At 48.4% G+C, this 25,675-nt stretch overlaps 1 protein-coding gene across 2 annotated transcripts in view; it reads right to left on the reverse strand.

The window, feature by feature from the left end:
* The window catches only part of FAM120C (family with sequence similarity 120 member C), a 493,040-nt gene that overhangs the window by 65,483 nt on the left and 401,882 nt on the right, over nt 1-25,675 (reverse strand). For both annotated transcript variants that reach the window (XM_086940173.1, XM_086940172.1), the window contains exon 14: nt 6,607-6,745. In XM_086940173.1, coding sequence (XP_086796299.1) covers nt 6,607-6,745 — 139 coding nt within the window. The remainder of the gene's footprint in view (nt 1-6,606; nt 6,746-25,675) is intronic.

A 25,675-nucleotide genomic window follows, 5' to 3' on the forward strand; every position in this document is an offset into this window, starting at 1 on the left:
CATGTACTTCGGGTTGGTGCGCAGTACCACCGAGTCATTTGTGAATTGTAAGAAAGGTGGCTTAGATGTGAACGCCTGCATGTCACTAACCCTTTTGGCTGATGTTAACGCCAGCAGTAATGCGACTTTCCAAGTGATGAACTTCAGATCAACTTTATGAATCGGCTCAAAAGGATGGCGCATGAGTTGAGCTAATACTATATTCAAATGCCAGGATGGAGGTGGCCGACGTACTGGTGGAAACATACGAAATAAACCCTTAAAGAATTGCTGGATAATTCTTGAGGAGTACAGCGAAGTCTTACCATCTTGACGGTATCGGGATATAGCTGCTAGAAACACCTTAAGTGTTGAGTGTGCCAATCCTGATTTAGCCAGATGTAAAAAGAAGGGTAAAATCCTGTCCGGTTCAGCATACATAGGATGTAAATTCATAGTTTTGCACCAAGCACAAAAGCGCTTCCATTTAAGCTTGTAAGTTCTGTTTGTGGAAGGCGCTCTAGCATTGGCCAGGACTTCTTGGCAGTCCTGTGAAATGTTCAGGTGAGCAAACTCATGGTGTTGAGGAGCCAAGCTGATAATTTCAGAGAATGAGGGTCCGGATGATATACCCTGCCTTCTTGAAGTGTTAGAAGATCCGGAATTTGAGGCAGTTGAATTGGTTCGCACTCTGAGAGGAGAAGAAGCTGTGTGAACCAATATTGCCGGGGCCACCGTGGAGCGATTAGAATCATACGACACGGTTGCCTTCTCATTTTCTTGATGACCTTGGGAATTAATGGAATTGGAGGGAAGGCGTAGGCAAAGAGCCGTTCCCAGTTCATTGACAGAGCGTCCCCGCAAGATTCCTTGTGGGGAATCCAGCTCGCAAAATGAGTACATTTCTTGTTGTGGTAGGTCGCGAAAAGATCGAGATCGGGGCGACCCCACCTCTGGAAGATTTGATCCAGTGCTGGTTGATGCAGTTCCCACTCGTGAGTGCTGCTCTTGGATCTGGTCAGGGAATCTGCTAGCACATTGGCTACTCCTTTGACATGCACTGCTGTCAAGTTGATGTTGTGTTTCAGAGCCCAATTCCAGATCTCCTGAGCCTGCTGGGACAACCGGGCTGATCTTGTGCCCCCCTGCTTGTTTAGATAATGCATGCTCGTCGTGTCGTCTGTTCGGATCAACACGGACGAGTTTGCCAGAGTCGCCTGAAAAGATTTGAGGGCGAGGAAAATGGCCCTCAATTCCAACAAATTGATGTGCCACTTCCTTTGCTGCATGTTCCACTTTCCACTGATCGTCATCCCTTGAAGGTGAGCGCCCCAACCTTCTAGCGAGGCATCCGTGGTTACGATGAATCTGGGGACTTCTGCGAGAAAGGCACAGCCCACCTGCAGGTTGCGTTCTTGAGTCCACCACAGGATTGCATTCTTCATTCGAGGCGTTAAGACGATGACATCCTCGAAAGAACCGGACACCTGCAACCATTGGTGGCTGAGTTCCTCTTGTAAGGGTCTCATCCTCAGACGACAGTTTGGAGAGAGGAGGATGCACAATGATAACATCCCTAGGAAAGATTTGAATCTCCGAACTGAAACGCACTTTCTTCTGAGGAGTGCAATCGCCATCTCCTGAATCTTTTCTTGCCTTTCGTTTGAAATGAAGACTTGAGCGAGCTTGGAATCCAGCGTTGCTCCTAGGAAAGACTTCCTTTGAGATGGTACCAGGTCCGATTTCTTGAAGTTTATTGAGAATCCTAGACTTTGAAACAGGCAAAGGCATTTCTGGATATGTGTGCTTGCGGTGGCGTAGGAATTGGCCTTGATAAGGCAGTCGTCCAGATATGGGTATATCTGAATACCCTGTAACCGTAAGTGGGCCGCCACAGGTGCCAACATTTTTGTGAATACCCTCAGGGCTGAACGTAGCCCGAAGGGAAGGACCTTGAACTGGAAATCCCTGCCAGCCACTCTGAACCTTAGGAACTTCCTGTGCCTGGGGAAGATGGGTACGTGGAAGTAAGCATCCTGAAGGTCGAGTGTTGCCATGTGGTCCCCTACCGTCAGAAACTGGAGGATCTCTTGGAGTGACAACATTCTGAACGTTAACTTCTTGATATATTTATTGAGGGCACGCAAATCGAGGATGGGGCGCCATTCCCCCGATTTCTTGCGTATCAAGAAAAAACGAGAGTAAAATCCTTTTCCTCTCTGATGTTGAGGTACTTTCTCGATTGCCCCTTTTCGAATCATTGCATTGATTTGGATGAATAGCTCCCCGAGATGTGCTGGGGGCGGTCCTTTTGGGGGTGAATTTGGAGGGGTCTTTATAAATTCCAATATGTGACCTTTTGAGATTACATCCAAGACCCATCTGTCTGTGGTAATATTTGACCATTGTGAGCAATGTAGGGATATTCTTCCTCCAATTTGTTTCTGGCTGGAGCAAAGTGGTGGCAGGATGCGTTTCTCACTTCTTGTTAGCGTTGTCCCTGCCCCGATAGGTTGCTTTCCCCCGGGGCTGTGTATAATTACTTAGTCTTTGGCCATAAGGTTGTTGTTTATAAGGCTGGTACCTTTGGTTGGTTTGGTTGTTAGTATGAGCGTTGTTGGTAATATCCTCCTCTACTTGAGAAGTTACCCCTTCCTTTAGCACCACGAAAGGAAGATTTACGGTACTGCAGAGTACCTAACGACCGTGCAGTTTCCGTATCTTTCCTAATGGCTTGCAAAGCTTCGTCCACATGTGAGCCAAAGAGAAACTCCACTGTAGTGGGGCGTCATCACGCCCCCAACAATTGCACTGCCAAGTGTGCCAATAGCCTTCATGTTTCCTTATTTCCTTTTATTTCTTCATATTCATCAAATTACTCCTTGTCGATTTCACATTTATCATCCTTCTTAATCAGTTTCAATGCGAGTCTGCGCGCCGAGTGTACTTGCTGTTTACGAGTTTTTACTGTTCACCCCATGTCTATCCGGACTTTGTGAATGAACAGAACCAAGGCAATAATTCATGTCAAGCAGCGTTTTATTAAAATACCCAATGCATTGGGGGCGTGATGACGCCCCACTACAGTGAAGTACTTAACCCCGTTGCCACGTGGGCATGGCAATCAACTCAATCTGCACGCACTCTGGAAATTAAAAAGGACAAACATGAAAGAAAAATAATTTAAAAAAGGTGTGCATCCTGACCCCCATATACACCCCAAAGAGAAACTCGCCATCATAAGCCATATTTAGAACCTTGGCTTGTACCTCTTGTCTAAAGGATGTAGATTTCAACCATCCCTCTCTTCTAAGTACTGCAGCTCCCGCCAATTGCCTGAATCCTGTGGCAGCCACGTCCACTGCCGCATCGATGATTTCAGACGAAGCACATTCGCCTTCTTGCAAAATTTTCGTGGCCTCGGAACGGTCTGGTTCAGGCAGTTTCTGAATGTATGGCGATATGTCGGACCACATTTGCCTATCATACCTGCCGAGAATCGCCAACGAATTAGCAGCTCTAACTGTGGTCGCCGCAATAGTAGATACTTTTTTCCGATGGTATCGAGACGCCTCCCGTCCTTGTCGGTAGGAGTCGAGATCTGAGATGACGGGTTCCTTGCTCTCTTCTGAGCTGCCTGCGCAATAACGGAGTCCGTCTTTGCCTGACCGATCAGACAAGCCGGTGAAGAGGCGGGCGCCCTATATTTCTTATCTACTCACGGCAATACCGCAGGCGAAGAATTTGACGTGGCCATGATCTTGAGACCTTCTTTCCAAATAAAGTATATAATAGGAATAGACCAACTTTGTTTCTGAGACAGACTCTTAAAATTCCCCTTCCTCATGGGTGTCCTCATCAGTATTGCCATCCTCCTGTTGGTGGTAGGAGACCGGTGTTGAAGGCCGGGCATGCTCTGCCCCTTCCGTCATCGCAGCCCCTGAATTTTGAGTTGCCTGAGGTTGTGGGGAAGTGATACGAGAATCGCCTGACTCCGAAGGCGGGAAACGGCGATAATAATCGCTTAACATATACTGCAAATTCTCAAAAAGTTCCATTGGCATTTGCATCCCTGGCGCTGGTGTATTCACCAAAGTAGGCGCTTGTATTTGCTGTTCCTCATCCTCCTGATCCTTTACTCGTATAAGTAAGTCAGATGGGCTTTCAGCTGCTTGAAACAGTTCATCTCCAGATCCCTCTTCCGAATCTAAGAGCCTGTTAGGCATTTGAAGTGGCGACATAGATGTGGACTGAGATGAACGTTTCTGCAATAGAGCCGCAGTTGTGGCTGGAGATGGTAGGGGTATGGCAGTGCTCCTTGCTGACCATACCTGAAGGTCTGTGCAAGACGACAGCTTTGGTGTGGTTGGATTCTCTTGTAGTAGGGTTAAATCCGAGTCTTGTGATGTTGTCTTCGTCGTCGAGGACAATTGCTCCGTCGACGTCAGAGGCGGTGTTATTTTCGTCGACGTGGCGGATTTAGTCGTCGACGAGGGAACCGTCGACGGAGTTACCTTCCTCGTCGACGGGGCCGTCGTTAAGACAATCTTCTTCGTCGACGAGGCCGTCGTTAAGACAATCTTCTTCGTCGACGAGGCCGTTGATGACGACTTCGTCGACGTGTCCGTCGACGGGGTCTTCTTCGCCGTCGAAGAGTTCGTCGACGGCATCTTCGTCGACGACGATGTCGACGTCGGCAAGGTCTTCGTCGTCGACGGTAAGGCTGCCGTCGAAGACGGGGGTTTTTTAGACGATGGTTTCATTTTCGTCGACGTCTGATCGTCGACGAGGGGTGTGACAATCTTCGTCGACGAGATGGGACGAATTTGGACATGAACATAAGTTGGAGAGGAGGCTGAGGACATCACCATAGACGGTTTTGGTGAGGAGAAAGTCATAGTAGAAGTTACAGCAGAGGCAGCCTGACTGGAAATTGGCAGAGCAGTTGGTGCCTTAATCATAGGTCTCTGAGGAGACACTAAAGTCGCAGTCCTTTTAGAGTCTGTAGGCTTCACAGACTTCTCAGAGGATTTCCTACTTTTAGAAGTAGAAGGCTCACCAGCATCTGAAGCGAGCTGGGCCTGCTTCGCCACTTTAGCCTTAGGAGCAGGCATAGCACCCTCAGCCATCCTCTTTTTTGATCCCATAGAAGACCCTGAGGCAAAACTTCCTACCTCAGAAAGTGGCGCATCTTTATCCTTAATTCGCTGAAGCCACAGCAGCAGGCGACCCTCTCTATCATTGAGGGTCTTAGGAGGAAATTTGCGACAGATCTTACACTCCTTAGCCTGATGATCAGGGTACAAACAGTAGATGCAGCGAGTATGCGGATCCTCCTTAAACAGCCTTGCTTTTTCGCAAGAGTCACAGGCCCTGAACAGGGACTTTGAAGTAGACATGTTAAAAGTAAATCCTTACAAGTAGAGAAAGAACTGAGAAGAGCTCAGAGGGACTCCCTATCACACGACGTGCGGTAAAAAATCTGAGAGCCTGGGTCTCTGGGGAGAGCATTCTGGTGGGAGCTGTGGCCTGATTGGCTGCAGTTTGGTCTATACATAATGACCTGGATAGTCACTAATGTGGAAGTTTTATATGCTGTAGCTGGGGCTACTTTACTTCCTGGTTGGGTATACTGTTATTTGTTATGTACAAATGGTATATTTTACTGATTTTTTATGTACCGTGGGCTCCCACTCCGACGACGGGGAATGATTCAGGCATGTGAATCTATGAAAGACACCCCTAATACTGGAGAATAAGAAATGTGATCGATAAACAATACCATCGAGGGTAGGGGATTGCGCGTCCAAGAGGGCCCGAAGAACATTGCTGAACCGGAGCGCAACAATTCACATCGGAACCCAATGGCGGAAAAAAACAATCTAACAATGGAGTCGATACCCATGCGCACTATCACTGAAAGGAGGAGTCACCCATTTCGTGACTGGAAAAGACTTATTTGAAGAAAAACAAAGTGCAAACATCGAGACCCAACACTAGATGGTGATTTATGCACAGCATACGATCTACAGCTCATATGCCTTGAACGTAACATTTTCTAGTATAGCATGTTGGGGCTACGGTACTGGTTTTATGAGCCAAGAAATAAACAACACCATGACTTTATAAAAGCATTTAATAAAAAACATCCCCATCTCAACGTAGAAACAGAAATACTTATTTCTGAAAGAAATGCAGCCTGCTTTTAGCTGGTTAAAAATAGGATAATTCAAAAGGTTACTGAACAAGGTACTGAAGAGTCTTGGAGTGGGGTAATGATGGAGGTAAGAATGACTAGACGATTGATATAGGAATGAGTAATTCATTCAGAAGTCAGGATAACTTCATGACTGACTTGTGTTGTCAATGTTATGGCATATTTTATATGTACTGTTATCTCAAAATCGACACAGGTATTTTGGGCAATCTTTTCCCTTTGAAACTTTTAGTTCAATAGTGACTATCACTCCTCTTGAACTTCAACTCCAATTACTAGATTGTGTCTCAAGAGACTAGATAGACTGCACCGGTGCTCATGCCACAAAAACAGGTTTCTGTTCAGGGACATGATTTTAGAAGCACATTATGTACAAACATGGTGAAGTTAAATCGTGATCAAACCCTTACCCCTTTCCTGGACCTCCAACCGACACCACCTGCATACCGAAGGATCCTCTTCCCCGTGAAGGCTTGCTGCCAGCCCACTGGCCAACAACCATTCCAGCTATCTCGAGCTTACCACCCTGGGGTGGGATCTGGTGAATACCTGTTGACAGAGGAGTAGAAAAAACATGAGAATCTGAAAATGAAGGAACAGACAAGTGACCCTATAGGAAGCTGGCTCTGTATATACTTTACCAAAATGAGGTATGGTGTGCACAGAGTCCATTGGAAGCCCAAAGGTAGGCAGAGGTAAATATAGATAGCACCTTACTCTCTATTTGTGGTAGGGTGGGCAAGCAGTAAGGCTTTGTCAGAGGGTAGTGTTAAGCATTTGTTCTACAAAATCATGGAAGAAATGATGTCCCACTCACAAAGACTGAACTCAGAACAATTTGTTCCTATATAAATATTATTTAGTTATTTTATTTCTAGAACCAAGTCAAGCCTAGTGCAGGTAAGTGAAATAATACTTTAGAAAATCTAATGCAGTGATATACAGTTGCATGCAGGTTCAAATGCAGTTGTTTGAATTGAACAAGTTCCTTACCTTCTGTAACAATATATGTAAGAGACATATATTAGTTATGGATTCCTCATCTTTGAATTACCCCCAGGCGTCGGACTGGATCCGGAGAATTTTTTCTTCAGCAGTACCTTTGAGCGTCAGTAGGTGGCATCGGTCGAGTCCGCCTTCGTCGTTGGCGTCATGATCGCCAGAATTACGTTGCGGTATTTACTTAGACGCAGCCTCTACGCGTTGACGTCAGTTCTTTAAAAGACATTCCACGCCAGAAGCGCAGCCCCATGCAAGACACTGACCACTGGTGCACAAAAACTCGCGCCCCGAAAGGGAGTCCCTTACCCTAGAATTCAGTTTGCAGAACGAGGAGGATGTGTGGGTGGGGCGGTGAGGAATCTAAAACTGATATAGGTCTCTTACAGATCTATTGTTACAGAAGGTAAGTAACTTGTTCATCTAAATGAGACTATTAGTTAATGGATTCCTCACCTTAGAATAGATACCCGAGCAAAACCAAACCCGGAGGTCGGTATGCTACCTAAGTTCACACCAGAAAGTCATGGAGAACTGAACGGCCAAAGAAGCCGTCCGTCCAGACTTGGCTGCCCAGGCAGTAGTGTTTAGTAAACGTGTGCCATGAAGCCCACGTGGCTGCCTGACAGATGTCATGAAGAGGGACACCACATCGATTAGTTACTTACCTGTAATCCTAGTTCTCTTCCAGGGGTATCCTCATCAAAGTCATAAGCATTAGAATATTCCCGCCCATGCGCGGGGCCCCGGAAACACTATATTATATGTGCCCCACATATATATACTCACACATATATATATATATATATATGTACATATATATATATATATATATATATATATATATATATATATATATATAGCATGTGAACAAGGGCTTTCCTAGCCCCAAACGCGTAGTGCCCTCTTGCCTACCGGCTTCTCTGCAAATAAAGATCCTGTGCAGCGCATTTGGTGGTCCGTCTCCTATGTTCCCTCGCCGGTCTGACGTTGGTTGACCTGGAAGTGGTGTTTTGGAGTTTTTGCGGATATATATATATATAAAAACAAGCCAAATACACAATAGAGCTGAATTATGCTGTAAAGAATTTCCACCATACATTAAACATATGCATTAGAAACATGAAAAACAACACCAAAGTTTGTTTTGAAACTGTTTTAATGCTGAAAAAGCAGTAGAAATTCTTATTATATCCTGAAAGCATAGAAAGCTCCCAGGCTGCATTGCAAACACACAGTCTAAGAAGACTGAAAAGCTAACCTGTAGCCGCATTTTACAAAAAACAGACACTGTGCCTTTAAGGCACTCATGACCCACAGTATCCCATCATTCCTCAGGGGTGACAGTTGGGTCAGTTGTTCTTTTCGGCGACTGAAAAACCATGGAAACAAATAGGTTAACAATATCTCCAAGTTAATAAAGATCCTTTGCCCGGGGAGGCGGGAGGGTTGCTTATAACTTTGATGAGGATACCCTTGGAAGAGAACTAGGATTACAGGTAAGTAACTAATCCTTCTCTTCCAGGGGATCCTCATCAATAGTCATAAGCATTAGAATAGAATAGCGAGCCTCACCTCATCCCTGCGGGCCAAGGAGTAACAATACAGTAATAACAATACTAAGCCTAGAAAAAAACTAAGCTTGTACAGGCCGCAGGCTACCCAAATAGATTCCTCAAAGAGGCTTGTCCTACTTGAGTATCAGCCCTGGAATCAGATTCTAGACAGTAATGCCTTGTAAAGGTATGAACTGTTCTCTAGGTTGCAGCCTTGCAAATCTCTGACATAGGGACATCATGCAGGAAAGCTACTGTGGCCGCTTTCCCACTAGTAGAGTGTGCTTTTGGTGACAAAAGTAAGGGCTTGACTGCAAGCTGATAAGCCAATTTAATACAGGAGACGATCCATCTGGAGATGGATCTCTTGGCAGCTGGAAAACCCGTTCTCAGTGGACCATCGTTGATAAATGATTGGTCCGTCTTCCTACTCTCTTTGGTCTTTTCCAAATAAAATTTAACCCCTTCGATGCTTATGACGGAACGGTTCCGTCAGCGTCGGTTGGGCTGTGCTGATGACGGAACCGTTCTGTCATGACCACGCCCGTTTTTAGAACCTTTAGCACAGCGCGAAAATTCGCGCCGCGCTGAAGTTGTTAAGGACTCTTTTGAGATCTAAGGAGTGCAGTGACCGCTGAGCCGGGGTCGTAGGGTTTGGAAAATAAGAAGGAAGAGAAATAGACTGATTTATATGAAAATCAGAGACAACCTTAGGTAAAAATGATGGATGTGCCCTTAAGACTACTCTGTTGTGATGGAAAACAGTGTAGGGTTCTTTTGTACACAGCGCTTGTATTTCACTTACTCTGCGGGCTGGTGTAATTGCAACTAGAAAAGAGGCCTTCCACGATAGGTGTTGCAAGGAAGCTCTGTGGATGGGTTCAAAGGGGGACCCATCAACTTAGACAACACTAGGTTTAATTCCCACGGAGAAGAAGGGTTTCTAACAGGGGGGTACACTTTCTTTAACCCCTGTAAGAAGTCCTTGACCACCTCCATCTGGAAGAAGGAGGGCTGAGTAGGAGACTTCCTATAAGCCATAATGGCCGAGAGGTGCACCCTGATCGAAGCATATTTAAGACCAGATCTTGCTAGGTACAGCATGTAGGGCAGAATCACATCCTCCTGTGCTGATGAGGGATCAAAGTGACGCTCTCTGCACCAAAGAAAAAACCGCTTCCACTTAAACACATAAGACTTTCTTGTGGAGGGTCGTTTTGCTTCCTTTAAATTGTGCATACAATCAGGTGGCAAATTTAAATGTCCGATTTGTAGGACCTCATGAGCCATGCTGTTAAGTGCAGTGAGGGAAGGTTGGGATGAAGAATCCTCCCCCCCATCTTGGTCAGCAGGTCCGGCCTGCAGGGCAGTCTCCTGGGTGGAAGCACCGACAGCTGTAGAAGGTCCGGGTACCACCACTGCCAAGGCCAGTCTGGGGCTACCAGGATCATGGTCATGCTGGATCTGATGAGTTTGGACACCACCTTCGGAATAAGGGGCAGAGGAGGAAATGCGTAAGCAAATGTCCCTGACCAGTCCATCAAAGGGGCATTCCCCTTGTCCCTGGACGGGGAATCTGGACGAGAAGGCGTGGCATTTTGAGTTTTCGTCGTCCGCGAACAGATCTATTTCTGGACGACCCCAGTGATGGAAGAGGTCTGCCACCACCTCGTCGTGCAGCACCCAGTCTGGCTGATCTTCGAAGTGACTGCTGAGTGCGTCTGCCTTGATATTTAGCTCTCCTGGGAGATGCACCGCTACTACTGTGAGGTTCCGGGCGAGCAGCCAGTGCCATATGGCTTGTGCCTCCAGAGAGAGAGGACGCGGCCGAGTTCCGCCCTGCTTGTTCAGGTAGAACATGGTCGTCGTGTTGTCCGTTTGGATCAGAACTGAGTGTGATTCGAGTGCAGGAAGGAAGGACTTCAGAGCCAGATGGACTGCTCGAAGCTCCAGCATGTTGATATGGTAGGTCTGTTCTTTTGCTGAACACTTTCCTTGAATTTGCAGACACCCCATGTGTACTCCCCAGCCTTGGAGAGACGAATCTGTGACTATAGACTGTGTCGGGAGAGGTTGGTGAAAAGGCACTCCCACCAGAAGGTTGCGAGGGTGAGTCCACCATTTGATGGAGGTCTTCGTCACCTGGGATAGATAGATCCGGTCTTCCCAGAGCCCTGTCGGCTGATCCTATTGACCCTCCAAAGCCTGCTGCAAAGGTTGCATCCTCAGCCTGGCGTGAGGAATCAGGAAGATGCAGGACGCCATGGAACCCAGCAGAGACGCTACTTGACGCGCTGTTAGATTTCGGGACTGTAGTAGAACTCTGCACTTCTGCTGCATAGAAAATAGTCTCTCCTCCGAAGGATACGCTTTTCCCAATTTTGTATCCAGAACGGAGCCCAGGTAGTGAATGGATTGGGGCGGTAGTTGTACTGACTTCTCCATGTTGACGTGGAGGCTGAGCCTGTGCAATTGTAGCTGGCAAAGGTGGAAGTCGTTCTCTACCTGTTGAGGAGATGAGCCTTTTAGGAGCCAGTCGTCTAGGTAGGGATAGACGAAAAGTCCTTTTTTGTGCAGAAAGGCTGCCACCACTGCCATGCATTTGGTGAAGACTCTCGGCGCTGACTTTAGCCCGAAAGACAGGACCCTGAACTGGTAGTGTTTGCTGCCCACCAGAAACCTTAAGAACTTTCGATGTCACATGGCAATTGGAATGTGGAAGTAGGCATCTTGCAAGTCCATCGAACACATCCAATCTCCTACTTGCGGATGCGGACATATTTGGTGAAGAGCAAGCAGGCGGAACTTCTCCTTGACTATGTTCTTGTTCAGAACACGAAGTTCCAGGATGGGCCGGAACTTGTTTTCCTGATCCTTTTTGGGGACAAGAAAGTATCTGGAGTAGACTCCTTTTCCCCTTTGTGAGGGAGGCACCTCTTCTATAGCTCGTTTTTGGAGAAGAGCCTTCACCTCTTTTCGGAGCAGATCGAGTTGGTGTGGACGAGATTTCTTTGGGGGAATGTCCTGTTGAGGCGCACGGAAACGAAGAGCATATCCATTTCGCAGTGTATTCAGCACCCACCGATCGTTCGTGATGCTGCCCCACTCTGCCAGATGTTTTGAAACACTTCCTCCCACTGGAGTGGACAACGGCGCTAGAGGAAGCCAGTGCTCATTGTTTTCCTCCTCTCGTCGAGGTAGAGGACTGCTGGTGACCTCTACCTCGGCTGGCTTTACCACCCCGAAACTGGGTCTTGTTTTGGGACCACTGAGGGGTTTGAACCCTCTGTTGAGCCCCTCTGCCGGTCTTGAAATGGCGTTTAAACTCTTTCTTTTTTTCTAAGCCGACTGCCTTGACGGTGTCGAGCTCGACTTTCATCTGACTCATCTCGTCATCTGTTTGCTGGCCAAAGAGAGATGTTCCGGTAAACGAGAGGTTCAGAATGCGCTGTTGCGCATCGGGCTTGAGGCCTGTCAGGCGCAGCCACGATGAACGTCTGGCACATACCCCAAGGGCATATGTATGCCAGTATTGCTCCATCTGCAGCAGTGCGAATTATCTGGTTAGCCACCAGACTTCCTTCCGTCAGGGTCTACTCGAAGTCTTGTTGGTCCTCCTTAGGCAATTTTGATTTAAAACACTCCATTGAGTCCCATAAGGCTCTATCGTACCTGCCTAAAAGCGCAGCCACACTAGAAACCTTCAGCGTCGAAGCGGAAGAACTGCAGACCTTGGGGCCCCATGAGTCTTACAACTTGCTGTCCTTATCAGGAGGAGTTGAGGAGGAGGGAGAGACTGAGTGGGTTTTTCGTGCCGCCGCCACGACTACTGAGTCGGTGGGCGGGTCCGCTTTCATAAAGATCGGATCAGAGGGTGCGGCCTTATACTTCTTCTGGATGCGAGCCGGCACCGCTTTTACCGATGCTGGAGCCAGGAACACATCATTGACAGGATCCATGATCCCTGGGACCAACGGTAGCACTGGACGAGACCCCAACTTTTGGTGAAAAGTCTCAAAGATCACTGTCGTGGAGACCTGTGGCACAGACAGCTCGGTGTTTAATTTCAGTGCACCCCTCTGTAGGACATCATGATAGGTGTTGATATCGTCCACCGGGGAAACCCTAGAGACAGGGCTATCAACCAAAGTGGGGGAGTAATCCCGTATGGAAGAGCGGGTAGAGGAGGTATGAGAGGTAGCTGGTGTTCGAGCTCTCCTTTCGCGAGATCTTCTGGCGGGTACCTCCCGTCTAGGGGAACGATTGTGCCTCCTCTCGTGAGACCTCCCTGAGCGCTCGTCTCGTGCAGGGGAACGAGATGGAGCTAGTCTCACAGGGGATCTTTCTCTGCGCCTTGAAGGGCTGCGACTATCCACTTCCTCGACCAGTCTTTGCAGAGGAGATCTGTGTACTGGGCTGACATATTCCTGCAGCCGTCTTGTAGCCCATGAGTCTCGCCAACTGTGCAGAGGCATATTCCATCTGGGAGACAACTGCACACCATCAGTGGGAGGTCTGCGGGCAGGACTTCTAGATCTGCGGGTAGGACTTCTGGATCTTGACGGGGATCTGGAAAAGCCCGAAGAGTGACTGGCGGCTGATTCAGTCACTAGGATCACTGAACCATCCCTGGATCTCGTAGCCGAGCGTCCTGCTCGTTCATGGTGTCTCGACGTCGATCTGGACCGTTCATGGTGCCTCAACGTCGAATACTCTGAAGGCGCATGCCTCGACTCCGAGCGATGATTACCTCTCGACCTCGACCGGCGCTGCTCCGCCTTCGACGGAGACCTTTCCCTCGACGCCGACTCTCTCTGTGGCATCGGTGGATCAGGCAATCTCGACGTCGTATGCCTAGACGGCGAACGTCGAGAGGAATGATGGTCTCTTGACGCCGAGCGGCACTGTGTGGCCGACGAAGGTGCTTCCTCTCTTGACATCGAATGTCTACGTGACGTCGGCGGAGGGGTATTGGTCGCCCTCAACGCCGAACGTCAACGCAACGTCGACGAAGATCTCCTCCTCGACGCCAATCGACGCCTGATTGTCGACGGCCGAGAACTTGGGGCTCTCGACGTCGAGCGTTTAGTCTGCGACGACGGAGGTGAGCCAGCTCTCGACGCCGAATGTCGTGACGACGCCGAAGGCCGAGGCTCATTACCCCTCGACGCTGATCGTCGCCTGGTTGACGTCAGCGGAGGAGTCACACTTCTCGACGCCGGTCGTCGCCTGGTTGACGACGGCGGAGGTGTAATGCCCCTCGACGCCGATCGTCGCCTGGTTGACGACGGCGGAGTGGTCTTATCTCTCGACGCCGATCGTCGCGGAGGGTCTGGACATCTCGATGACGACATACCTGATCTTGACGGCGAGCCCGCTGTCGACGGTGATAAACGTCGTTTTTTTGAAGAATGACCCACCGGTTGTTACTTTCTCAGCGCCGAGCTCGACGCTGAAGCTGCAGGACGAGAAGACTCGCCCTTTGAAGGTTCTCTGGACCTCTTGGAGCTCTTCTTGGCTGGGGACCTCCCTTTAGAAGACCTATGGGCTAGGCCATAGATTCGAATTCTCTCCCTGTCTTTCAAAGTTCTTGATGACAGAGACTCACAGTGAGGGCAGGTCCTTGGGTCATGGTCTTCAGGTAGGCAAAGGATGCATAACTCATGGCTGTCCGTCTTTGCCTTCTTCTTGCCACAAGAAGGGCATTTGTCAAAAAGGGAAGGCATATCAAGATGGAAATGCAACCAACATGAGAAAACCTACTTGACTAGATGAAAAACGTTGAAGTAAGATCAAAAATGTAGAAAACTGAGAGAATTTTCTGTCAGAAACAGAAAAAGAGTGGAGCTGTGTTACCAGGATCCTTCCTGAAGGAGGCGGAAAGAACAACTGACCCAACTGTCACCCCTGAGGCATGATGGGATACTGGGGGTCATGAGTGCCTTAAAGGCACGGTGTCAGTTTTTTGTAGCATGCAGCTACAGGTTAGCTTTTAAGGCTTTTTAGACTGTATGTTTGCAATGCAGCCTGGGAGCTTTCTATGCTTTCAGGATATAATAAGAATTTCTACTGCTTTTTCAGCATTAAAACTGTTTTAAAACAATCTTTGGTGTTGTTTTTCATGTTTCTAACGCATATGTTTCATGTATGGTGGAAATTCTTTGAGGTTTTGAGGCTTTTCGGATGGTAGCTTTCATAATGAAGCATGGTGTTTTTGTCCGTAATCTTGCGGTGTAGAGTGGTGGTCAATTTGCTGTCTTGTGGGAAAACTAAAACATCTAAGAAGGTAAGAGATGTTGTGCTACGAGTCATTGTGAATTTGATGTCAGGATGTCTGGTGTTGAGCCACTGATGGAATTGGGCAAGCATTTCTTCAGACCCATTCCATTGACACCAGATGTCATCTATGTAGCGATACCATGTTGTTATGTTTTGTCTGTATGGATTGTTCCGGTAAATGAAGCGGTCCTTATACAGGGCCATGAAGAGGACCACCATTTCCGGGGCATAAGGACACCCCATGGCGGTCCCCTTCACCTGCACTTAGAACGCGTCCATGAACCTGAAATAATCTCTTTTGCGGGCTATCCTCGCTAAGTCAAGGATGTAATCAGTGGGGACTCTTTGTGGTCTGGATCGTGTTTCCAAAAAATATTCCATTGCTTCTAGTCCTTCCTCTTGCGGGATTTGGGTGTATAGGGAAGTGACATCAAAGGATACTATGAGTTCGTGACTGTCATCAAATGGGACACCCTCAACTCTGTTGATAAAATCCATGGTATCTTTAAGGTATGATGCAACTTCAGGCATGAATGGTTTTAGAAAAACATCCACATATTTAGCCAGTGGTTCCAATATTGAGTCACACCCGGAGATGATGGGTCTTCCGGGTGGCTCAGTCAAGTTCTTATGTATTTTCGGTAGAAAATAAATAACTGGAATGCGGGGACTTTTTTTGTCTAGATATTCAAATTCTTTTGCTCCTAGTATTCCTTTGTCACGTCCCTCTTTTAGTTTAGTCTGGATTTCTGCTTTTATTTGTGGAGTTGGATCTTCTTTTAGTTCTCTATACCACTCAGTGTTTTTTATTTGACTGTTGGCTTCTGCAATGTATTTATCCCTAGCCCAAACCACCAATGCGCCCCCCTTGTCTGCGGGTTTTACGACTATCGATTCGTCGTTGCGGAGATTGTTTAATGCTATTTGTTGTTCTCTGGTGATGTTTCTCTTCAGAAACATCTTTTGTTTGCCCAACTGTGTGATGGAGGAAAGAACTATTTGTTCGAAGGCTATTATTTCCTTGGGTATTGTGTATGTTGGAGGAATGAATGTGGATTTGTTAGAGAGGTTCGAGGGTTCCATTGCTCTGGTGTCTTCTTTGTTATGGAAAAATGCCTTCAATCTTAGTTTGCGGCAAAATTCTAAAGCTTCAATTTTCAAATTGGTTAAATCTGTGTTGGTTGTTGGCACGAATTTCAGGCCTAATTCCAAGACAGATTTTTCATGTGGGGTTAGTTCTTTATTGGATAGGTTTACAATAGAGGTTGGATTTACGTCTTGTACTGGGTTCTTCGTGTTCTCATTTCCCATGGTTGAGGCTGTGGTTTGAATCTGACTCTGCCTTCGCCCTTCTCTAAAAAAGGATTGATACGTTTGGATGGGCCCTCTCTTGGGTCTGTATCGCTCGCCGACTCTGATGATGAACTTTCTGAGAACGTTACGAATCTGTTTTTAGACCTCCCTTGGTATTGGGATAAAACTCGTCTTGATTCGATTTGTGTGTAGTAGTCCTCTTTTAGATAGGGATAAACTGTCTCTATTTTAAAAGACTTAACGTCTTTCTCAAATTTGTTAGACCTGAAGTTGATGGTATTGTCCCTGAAAGTCGCAATTTCTTTGTCAATTTTTTCTAGTAACGCTTTTGCTTCAGTCACTGTGTGGTTGTCTTCTATAGCTTTAATTAAAGCCTCGATTTCCTCCTGCTCTTTTTGACATATTCTTTTAGCTTTTCCACTGTATGGACCATAAGGTCTCTGCTACATTTTGTCGCTATGTAACTAAAACCCTTCTTATATACTGGGTCCTCTGTGAACACCACCGGCATGTTTTTGACTTTTAGGCCCCAAGGAATGGTGCCTGATTTGAGATGTTCAAATAAAAAATGCCCGTGCAGTTCTGTGCGTATATGTTTCTTATTGAGTCTTAAGAGTTTGTCACTTTCGTTTTGTTGTTGTGCGTTCGTGCTAAGTTTGATTGAGGAGAAAGGAGAAGGTCCCGAAATTAAATTTTTCATATGATCTACAGAAAAGGAGAGTGTTTCCTCCTCTGACATAGTTAAACAGGTTATGTTCTATAAAACTTTTTGTTTTTTAATTTTCACGGGGTAAGCGCTGGGTGCGTTCCCATGTACGCTTCCAGGTACGTGTACCCCGAGCGTACCACAGGGAAAAACTGTGAAAGAAAATAGTGTAAAATAAGAATTTGGAGTGCTTAGAGGTAGGGTAGCTCTAAAAAGAGCTGTTGTGTTATGTGGGTGATTTAAGTACCTACAAGTAGGTACCGATGCAGAGTCTAAAATTCAAGAGAAAGACTCTGTTTCCCCTCATATGAGAAATGTACACTGTCTCCTCTGTAGATATCTTGCATGTTGTAACACAAGTTATTGTGGTATATGGAACCCATACCATAGTCTCTCAGGAAAGCAGAAACAGATCCTTCAGGGACCCCCTGAGAAGGCCTAGGGGGTCAGGGGCACTCTACCCTGCCCCTTTTTCACGTTCTCAACTATTACATTTCACTCTCTTCTGAAACTACACAAAATGGCGGCGATAGGGTGCATCAGAGACAGACAGTGAGAGAAAGGAGGCAGGAGATGAAGAAGAGATGTCAAATACACATTGGAGAAAATATAGTGGGAGAAGGGAAGTAACTATGAGTAAACTTACTATGTAACACAAACATTTTGCACTCTATACTATAAGTCTCACTTTATACCACAATCACTTCGCTACTACCTCATAAATTACGAATAAAAATGAATAACGTCTCAATTTATAATTTTAAAAAAAATGTAAAAAAAATTGGGGCCTGGGGGGTCCTTGTGGGACCCCCTGAACACGCCTAGGGGGCCAGGGTGCTTCTACCCTGCTCCCTTTGCGCGTTTTGCACCTTTGTTTCACTGCTTTCTTGTGCCTTCGTTCTAACGAGGCACAAGATGGCTGCCAACACTTCCTGGTTTGTAGTGTTGACAGACAGTGGCAGCCAATCAGCATGCCTTCCCGAGAAAGCTGCATGCTCATTGGCTGTCAACACTTCTAACCAGGAAGTGTTGGCATCCATCTTGTGCTCGATAGACAAATGCAAAAGAAAGCAAAAAAACAAACGTGAAGAACATAAAAAGGGGGCAGGGTAGATACACCGTAGGCCTGCCCAGGTGGTCCCACAAGGACAAAAAAGGACCACGTTTTTTGTTTTAAACCTGGTCTGTTTTTTAAAACATTACCCCACTGGGGGACCAAATCGCGGGGGCATAGTGATAAAGAAGTGTGGGGGGTCCACAATCCCCCCCACACTTCCCCGGGGACTGTCGCCCCCGGGGCAAAGCAACGCAGCCCCTTGGCGCATACTGGAGGCTCCTGGTTGGCTAGTTGCCCCCCAGGGACCCCCCCCAGTATGCAAGGGGAATTAGTTCCTACTCTGCAAACACGCAAGGGGTTGCGCTGCAGAGTGTTGTAAAAAGAGGGCGTGCCCTCTGAACACCTACCTGCAAAAATGTAGTAAATCAGTATAAAAAAAAACCCAAATCAATACATTTAAAAATTGTCATTTAAAAAAACGTCGAAATTCAATGATAAAAACATCGCTTTCAGGCCTTATATAGTTAGGAATTAGCATTTAAAAAACCTTGCAAATTCAATTAAAAAACCATAGGTTTCAGGCCTTATATAGTTTTTTTTTTTTTTGTAAGACCTTTATTGCAAATACGTGCTTATACACAGCAGTGTGCCTACAACCCTATACAGGGCCGGCCGCTACCAAATCAACAATTAGCAATTAGAAAGCACATATCAAATGACATCGTGCGAGCGCATACAAGATCGCAGAGGGTAATAATATGTCACAATGCAAACCCAGGCCGTCCTCCGCAGTCGCATCTCGCTCTTCACATATAGTCTTATTTTACAGTTTTTAAACCCAACTTGAACAACCCCCAACCCCCCATCCCAAACATTCCCGGTCCCAGTCGCAGTGAAAGTCCAGTTAAGTAGCACAGAATGACAGATTAATCCAGAAGGTACTGAAGACATCCTCAGTGGTCAAGCAAGCTGTGCAATCTTGGGACTCAAAGCCTCGCATGAGTCCAGTCAGTGGTTGAGCACCATCAAACCCCCAGAACCAGACAGCCCCTCTGCACGGTTCTCCTACGGCAAATGGTAAGAACAACTCATCCCCGGCAACGTCACAGCACATCCATTCAGGTAGGTAAACACTCAGGCTCTCTATCTCCCGGCAACAGACTCTCACCCTCAGCGTCGGAAGCATCATCATCCTCCAGAGATAGCATATACGCAGTGTATGGAGCCCAAATGTCGCGCGGACGCGACCTCATCGGCAGAGCTTCAGCATAGCAAGTCAATTGGTCCCTGCAGTAGGCCATATCTCTTAGCCACAACTGGACATCAGGCGCTCGTCTTCCACCCCACACCATAGCCACCCTCCGCTTGGCAAGTTGTAACGCCAGAAGAACCAACCTCCGCTCCCCACTAGGCACACCAGAGGCGAGCCCCAGCAAGCAAAGGCGTATATCCAACGCAACCTTCGTAGTCACCATCTTAGTCAGTGCCTCAGTCACAGCCACCCAGAAGTCATACACTCGTGCACACCCCCATGCCAAATGCACGAAATCCGCATCATCTTCTCCACACCGGACACATTGAGCAGAGTCGCGTAACCCGTACCTAGCTAGCTGTGTGGGTGTGTAATACCATTGATGCAGAAATCTAAAATGTAATAGGCGAAAATTGCCGTTGGCTACATATCCCCCAGTCATGGAGCAGCATTCAGTCCATTCATCATCCGCTAATGGCTCTGGCAGACATTTATCCCATCTGGCTCTAGCCAGCTCTGCACCCCCTCCTTCGTCCTCCTGAGCAGCGCGGTATAATCTGGAAAGTAATTTAACTCTGTCAGTCGCGGTGTAGAGTAACTGCAAGGCCCCCAATGCTAAAGGCTCCTCCGGATATGTAGGGTATAAGGAGTGTATAGCCGCCCGAAGTCTGACATAAAGGAAAGTAGCCTTTACCACATTCGTAGATCGCTCCGTCACAGTCTGCAACGAGAGGAACGTGGCTCCTGGGAAAAGGTCACCCATATTGTGCAGTCCAGCTCCCTGAAGAATCTGTAGACCACCGATTTCGCCCGACACCGATACTTCGGAATGGTATAATAGCGGCATGTTTGGGGCATACAACGGCAACCTGCCCGCTCTCCTACCCAGCTCCCGCCACGCATTCGCCGTGGAGCGCACCGTGTCCACCTCGCCCTTTTCGAATAGAGAGTGATTGTTACCCATCATAGCCCGCAGTGGGTACGGGAGAACAGAACTGGCTTCAAGCGCCACATGCGGGGTATACGGGGCGCAGACACCCAATATGCAGCAAAATGCGCTTGTGCACACAAATAATATAACTTCATATCCGGCACAGCGTAGCCTCCCAGAGTGTATGGCTTAGTCAGCACATCCCACGCCACTCGTGGCTTTTTCCCAGCCCAGATTAACGTGGTCAACAAGGATCTCAGCCTGGCAAAGAAGTGCGACGTCAGCGGAAGCGGTATGTTAACAAAAAGGTATAAAAATTTCGGGAGCACGACCATTTTGATTAAAGACACCCGATCTGCGAGGGTGAGAGGGAGCTTAGTCCATCGAGCTACCTGATCCTCCAGCTTGGATATCGCCACGCCATAATTGGCTCTAATGACTTCTTGACTATCTCGATGAACCCAGATCCCAAGGTAGCGCACCGAGTCCTTCGCCCATTCTAGTGGAAACTCCAAGGGAAACGGTAGGATAACATCAGTGAGTGGCAGCATAACAGACTTATCCCAGTTTATAGTCAGACCCGAGTGGTGGCCAAACCGTATGAATTCTCTAAGGATAGATTCTAGATGACGAGCAGGCTCGCGCACATAAAGTACCATGTCATTGGCATACATGGATACAGCCAGCGAGCGAAGGGGGAACTTTAGAGCTGCGTCAGCATACCGCTGCCTTAGAACACAGGCCAGGGGCTCCATCACAATGGCGAACAGCAAAGGTGAGAGGGAGCACCCCTGCCGAGTGCCTCTCTGTACCGAGAACGAGTTCGAGACGTGTCCGTTAACCCTCACCCGCGCTATAGGGTTAGTACAGAGAAGAGTCACCAACGATGTGAAAAAGAATGGAACCCCCATCCGGTGCAAAATGGCTATCATATACCGCCATGCGACTGAGTCGAAGGCCTTCGCGGCGTCAAGCAAGACAGCCACCGCCGCCAGCTCCGGTTTGAGCAGATGTAATACAGCAAAAAGAGCCCTGAGATTGTGGGTGGTAGACCGACATGGTACAAACCCTGACTGATCAGGTAGTATCATTACCGGGAGGAGCAGTTTCAGCCTAGTAGCGAGCACCTTGGCTATGATTTTAACGTCCGTGTTCATGAGGGAGAGAGGCCGGTACGAGTCACACTGGTTAGGAGGTTTCCCGGGCTTTGGCAATGCAACTAGTAGTGCCTCCCTCATTGTAGTTGGAAATTGGCCCTGCTCTACCGCTTCCTCCAGCACCATCGCCAGGTGCGGGAGAAGAAGATCGACATACTCTTTATAAAATTCAGACTGGAGACCATCTGTGCCAGCAGCTTTCCCATTAGGAAGCGCAGCTATCGCCTCCCGAAATTCCTCCTCCGTGATGTGGTGCATTAGGAATTCCTGCTGTCCCCTCGAAAGCCAAACCAAAGCTATATCCTCAAAGTAACGACCTATTTCCTCCTCCGTCGCCGTCTCCCGATGCTCGTACATTCTTTCATAATTTCGCAAAGCAGCTTAGAATGCCCGGCGTGTCTGTCACAACCTCCACCCCGTCTACTATTTCCTGCACCGTGCAGTGTTTGGCCCATGGCTCTCGTATGCGATCCGCCAGGCCTTTCCCGGGCCTGCCCCCTTCACCATATTAACGCGCCCTGGTATGCTTGGATAAGAACGACACCTCTTGGTCAGCCAATTCGTTGTACTCAGAGACTTTTGACCTAATGTCTGCTAATAAGGCCTCACCAGGGTAGTCCTCCAATTGGCGCTCAAGTGTCAACAGGTCTCTTTCCAACCTAGACATGGAATCTCTGAGCGATGTCAGTGTGAGAAGGTGGCCTGATATGCAGTGCTCACTATTCTAGTGAACACTATGTATCAGTCCAGCAACCCTTATTGATGATTGGTTGTAAGTCAACCTTATAGACCAGCTATCCTAGTAGCGTGGATACGAGCAGTCTAAGGCTAAAGACTCGAGAGGGCGTGTTAAGCCAGCTGTTTACCACACATATACCCCTTGAATACCAAGTGAAAGGACACCACACAAGTGTTATGAAAATAAACAGGATATTTATTAAGAATCACAACAGCCCTGTACTCTTTATGAGGACAGGGTACTAAGCACAAAACAAAACTCTTACGAAAATACTTAAGTTAGCACAGTATATACATATGCCCGAGGGGCACGGAAAACCATATACTTGAAAAGTGGAATGCGAAATTACTAGCAGGTAAGTACAGTACTAATAGGCTTTGGAATCGCTAGGACTTGACTATAGAACCTTCAGATTACTTATAGGAGACCCAGGGGACTCGGGTGCAGAGTGTGCACTCTCACGCGGGATGCGGGACAAAGTCTATGGTAGCTAGTAATGACAAAGTTAGTGTTCTCGGGCGAACCCGACCTGGTAGGAGGAAAACGAAAGTGGATTCGGACCCTTGGATAGTGAGGCTATGCTGGGGCACCGAAATGCCGAAGTTACCTAGCCCAGGGGCTGCAGCTGCATAGGTCTCAAAAGACGTCGGGAATCCTCGTAGACGGACCAGGAGCCTGGAAGAAAGAAGTTGCTGGCAGGCGACCAGTGAAGAAAGTTCGGTGGATCCAAGCCTGGATCGATGGAAGATGACACCTGAAAGCAGAGGGGACCAAGTTCGAGACTACTAGCCAGTAGTCAGTGGGCACCAGGAGGGCACCGGATGGTAGCCACCTCGACTAGTTGAGTGGGTGACGCTGTGCTCGAAGATCTCACGGACCAGGAGGCGTTGTCGGCGACCAGGAAGGAGGAGCGAGCTGTCCCACGAAGATTGAAGCTGTCGGCGTCGCTGGACCCAGGATTGGGCAACAAAGCCTTGGCAAATTCAAGCCCACGCGGTGGACCTAAAATGGCGTCTGGAGTGGACCAGGAGGGTCCGGGGTGCCTCTCTTGAAGAAGGAAGCAAGGGCCAGTCTGGAGCAACCAGATCAGCAGCAGTGAAGTCGTCGGGCGTCGTGTAGAAGGCCACAAGCCAGCCGGCTAGTAGCCACACAGCGCGGTGAGCACGCAAAAGCAGAAGGGCCCCACGCAGATCGTGGAGATGCTGGAGGGCTGATCTTCGGTGCTGGAGCTGCTCAGGGTTGGGGCTTCTCGGACCCCAAAGCACTCACCAGTGGAAGACTCGGTGGGCTTGTTACAAAGAAGTCGTGCAGTCTTGGCGATCGTCGGTCCCTCGTCGCACTCACAGTTCTCAGCTTTGCTGTAGAGGTGAGTAGAGGTCAGAGGTGCCAGGGAAGCCGGGTCTCGTCAAGCTGGGTCGTCGGATTCGTGAAGAAGGACTTGCAGCAGACCGCAGTGTTCTTAGGATGGTGCCCGCTTGATGCAGGGTGACTACTCCTTAGCCACAAGGGAGAATCTTGAAGAAGAAATCTTGAAGTCCTTTCGAAGAAAGTCGTGTCTTGATTCCAAAGATGATCTAATTTGAACAGGGGGCCCGCTCCTATCTTTATACTAAAAAAGGGGGCTGACCCGGTGACTAGGTCCTGCCTATGGGTGGGACCAGGAGGGGGGTGGTTACACCCCTCTCCCCTGCCGGACTTCCCCAGGCCAGGGGCTGGTGTGCCCCTGGAACTGGTTCTGACTGGCCTATGCGTAGTGAGCACCGGGGTGCCACTCAGCAGTCACCTTCCTGAAAAGCCCTGCCTACCCAGGATACACAAAACCATGTCTGGGATGGTGCTAGCACCGCCCCGGACAGGAAACCCTTTGTCCAAGCCTCCCTCGCTGGAAGGACTCCCAGCAGCAGGAGGTCAGACTCGTGTCTGTGGTGGCAGCATCCATTTTGTGGAGCTGAGGCTTTAGTTCACTTTAACCGGGGTTCACAGTTACATACATGTCGTGTCCCTCTAGAAGGGTGGGATGCTAACCCCGTCGCCAGAATTGGCGAGGGGTTAGTATTCCAATTCGTATGACACCTTACTCGACATGTTTTGATAAAGCAATACCAAAGTTAGCATTTAACCGCGAGGATTATAATGCACTTAAGAGTATATGGTATGCGATATCATGGAACAGCTATTAGGACTTGGTTCCGCAAGCTGCAGACAGGCTCAGCTCATGCCAGAGCACCATCTCACACGATTCCAAGCACTCTGCCTTCAGGATTGTCAAGGCCTGCCATAGGAGCGACTGATAGGAATCTGTGTGTCCATTTTAGGGTTAGGTATAGGTATACTACACCTACAGCAAAGGGTGATTACACGACTTTGCCCCAGCTGTCATGCAGCCAGTTGTGTCAAATTTAGGAGGCCAGCCAGGGGTGGCATAATACATGCTGCAGCCCCTGGCAGCCCTGGGTACACCCATGCCCTGAGTTACAGGGTCTGATAGGGTGGCCCAGTACCAATTGGAAATGTACCTAGGGTACATGGAATCCATTTTAAAGAGAGAGCAGTAGGCCTGGGGTCCTGATTGGCAGGGTCCCAGGTCGACTATGTCCAAAACCAGCTAAAACACAGGGCAAAAAGTTGGGGGCAACCATAGTCAGGAGGTACCTTCCTACACAACCCCCCCCCCCCCTCCTCCCAAACGAAAGGAGATAAGGCTATCCTTGTCCAGGTAAGCCTCTATTACCTAAGTGGCCATATAAGGAAGGACCCGCTCTGGCTTGGTTTCCCCCTGTGTCATGGTCCACTAGGCAACCCCTCACCCTAAGGGTATCTGAGGGTCTCCACCATAGGGAATCTCTGGTGTGTCTTGGGAAAGTAAGAGGCTGATGCTGGGATGGAGTACTGAAGTGAGGCTCCTCTACCTTTGGGCTCAACTTCCTCCAATCACCATCCATCATGTGTGCCTTTCTTTCTTTAGCTGAGATGCACTGAGCTCTCAGGGTCAGCCTCTGGCTACCTAAAGCTGGAGGCTGAGTCCCTCTGTTTGGCTTACTGGAGGGACAGGTCAGGTCTGGGGTTTTTAGGCCCCATGTTTGGCTGTGCCCAACAGTGTCCAGCTGTGGGAGTTCCCTAACTACTTTGAAGGGGGATCCCTCAGGAGTCTGTTTTATGTTCACTTGGCTAGGTTTACCAGCTTCAGTGATCCTGATCTGCTGATTAAGGGGTTCTTTTGGACAGGGGGCCCTTTGGGGTCCACCACTGGCCTCCCTGACCTCCACAGCCCTGGGCTGACCGAGGCAGGGTAGAGAGGTGCAGGTTACCTGCTCCAGACTGGGTCTCACCTGGGAAGGGTCCACTGCCATCAGGGGCTCTGCCAGGCTAGGCCTGACTACCTCTGGGGCAGTTCCTTCAACAGGGGTAGAGTCAGTTCCCTGAGGAGGCTGGCTCTCACCTAGTGTCTGGGAGGGGGAAGACTCTTCTTCCTCCTCAATGCTCTCTGTT

The sequence above is a fragment of the Lissotriton vulgaris genome, chromosome 10, assembly GCF_964263255.1.
Source record: "Lissotriton vulgaris chromosome 10, aLisVul1.2, whole genome shotgun sequence".
NCBI classification, from domain to species: Eukaryota; Metazoa; Chordata; class Amphibia; order Caudata; family Salamandridae; genus Lissotriton; species Lissotriton vulgaris.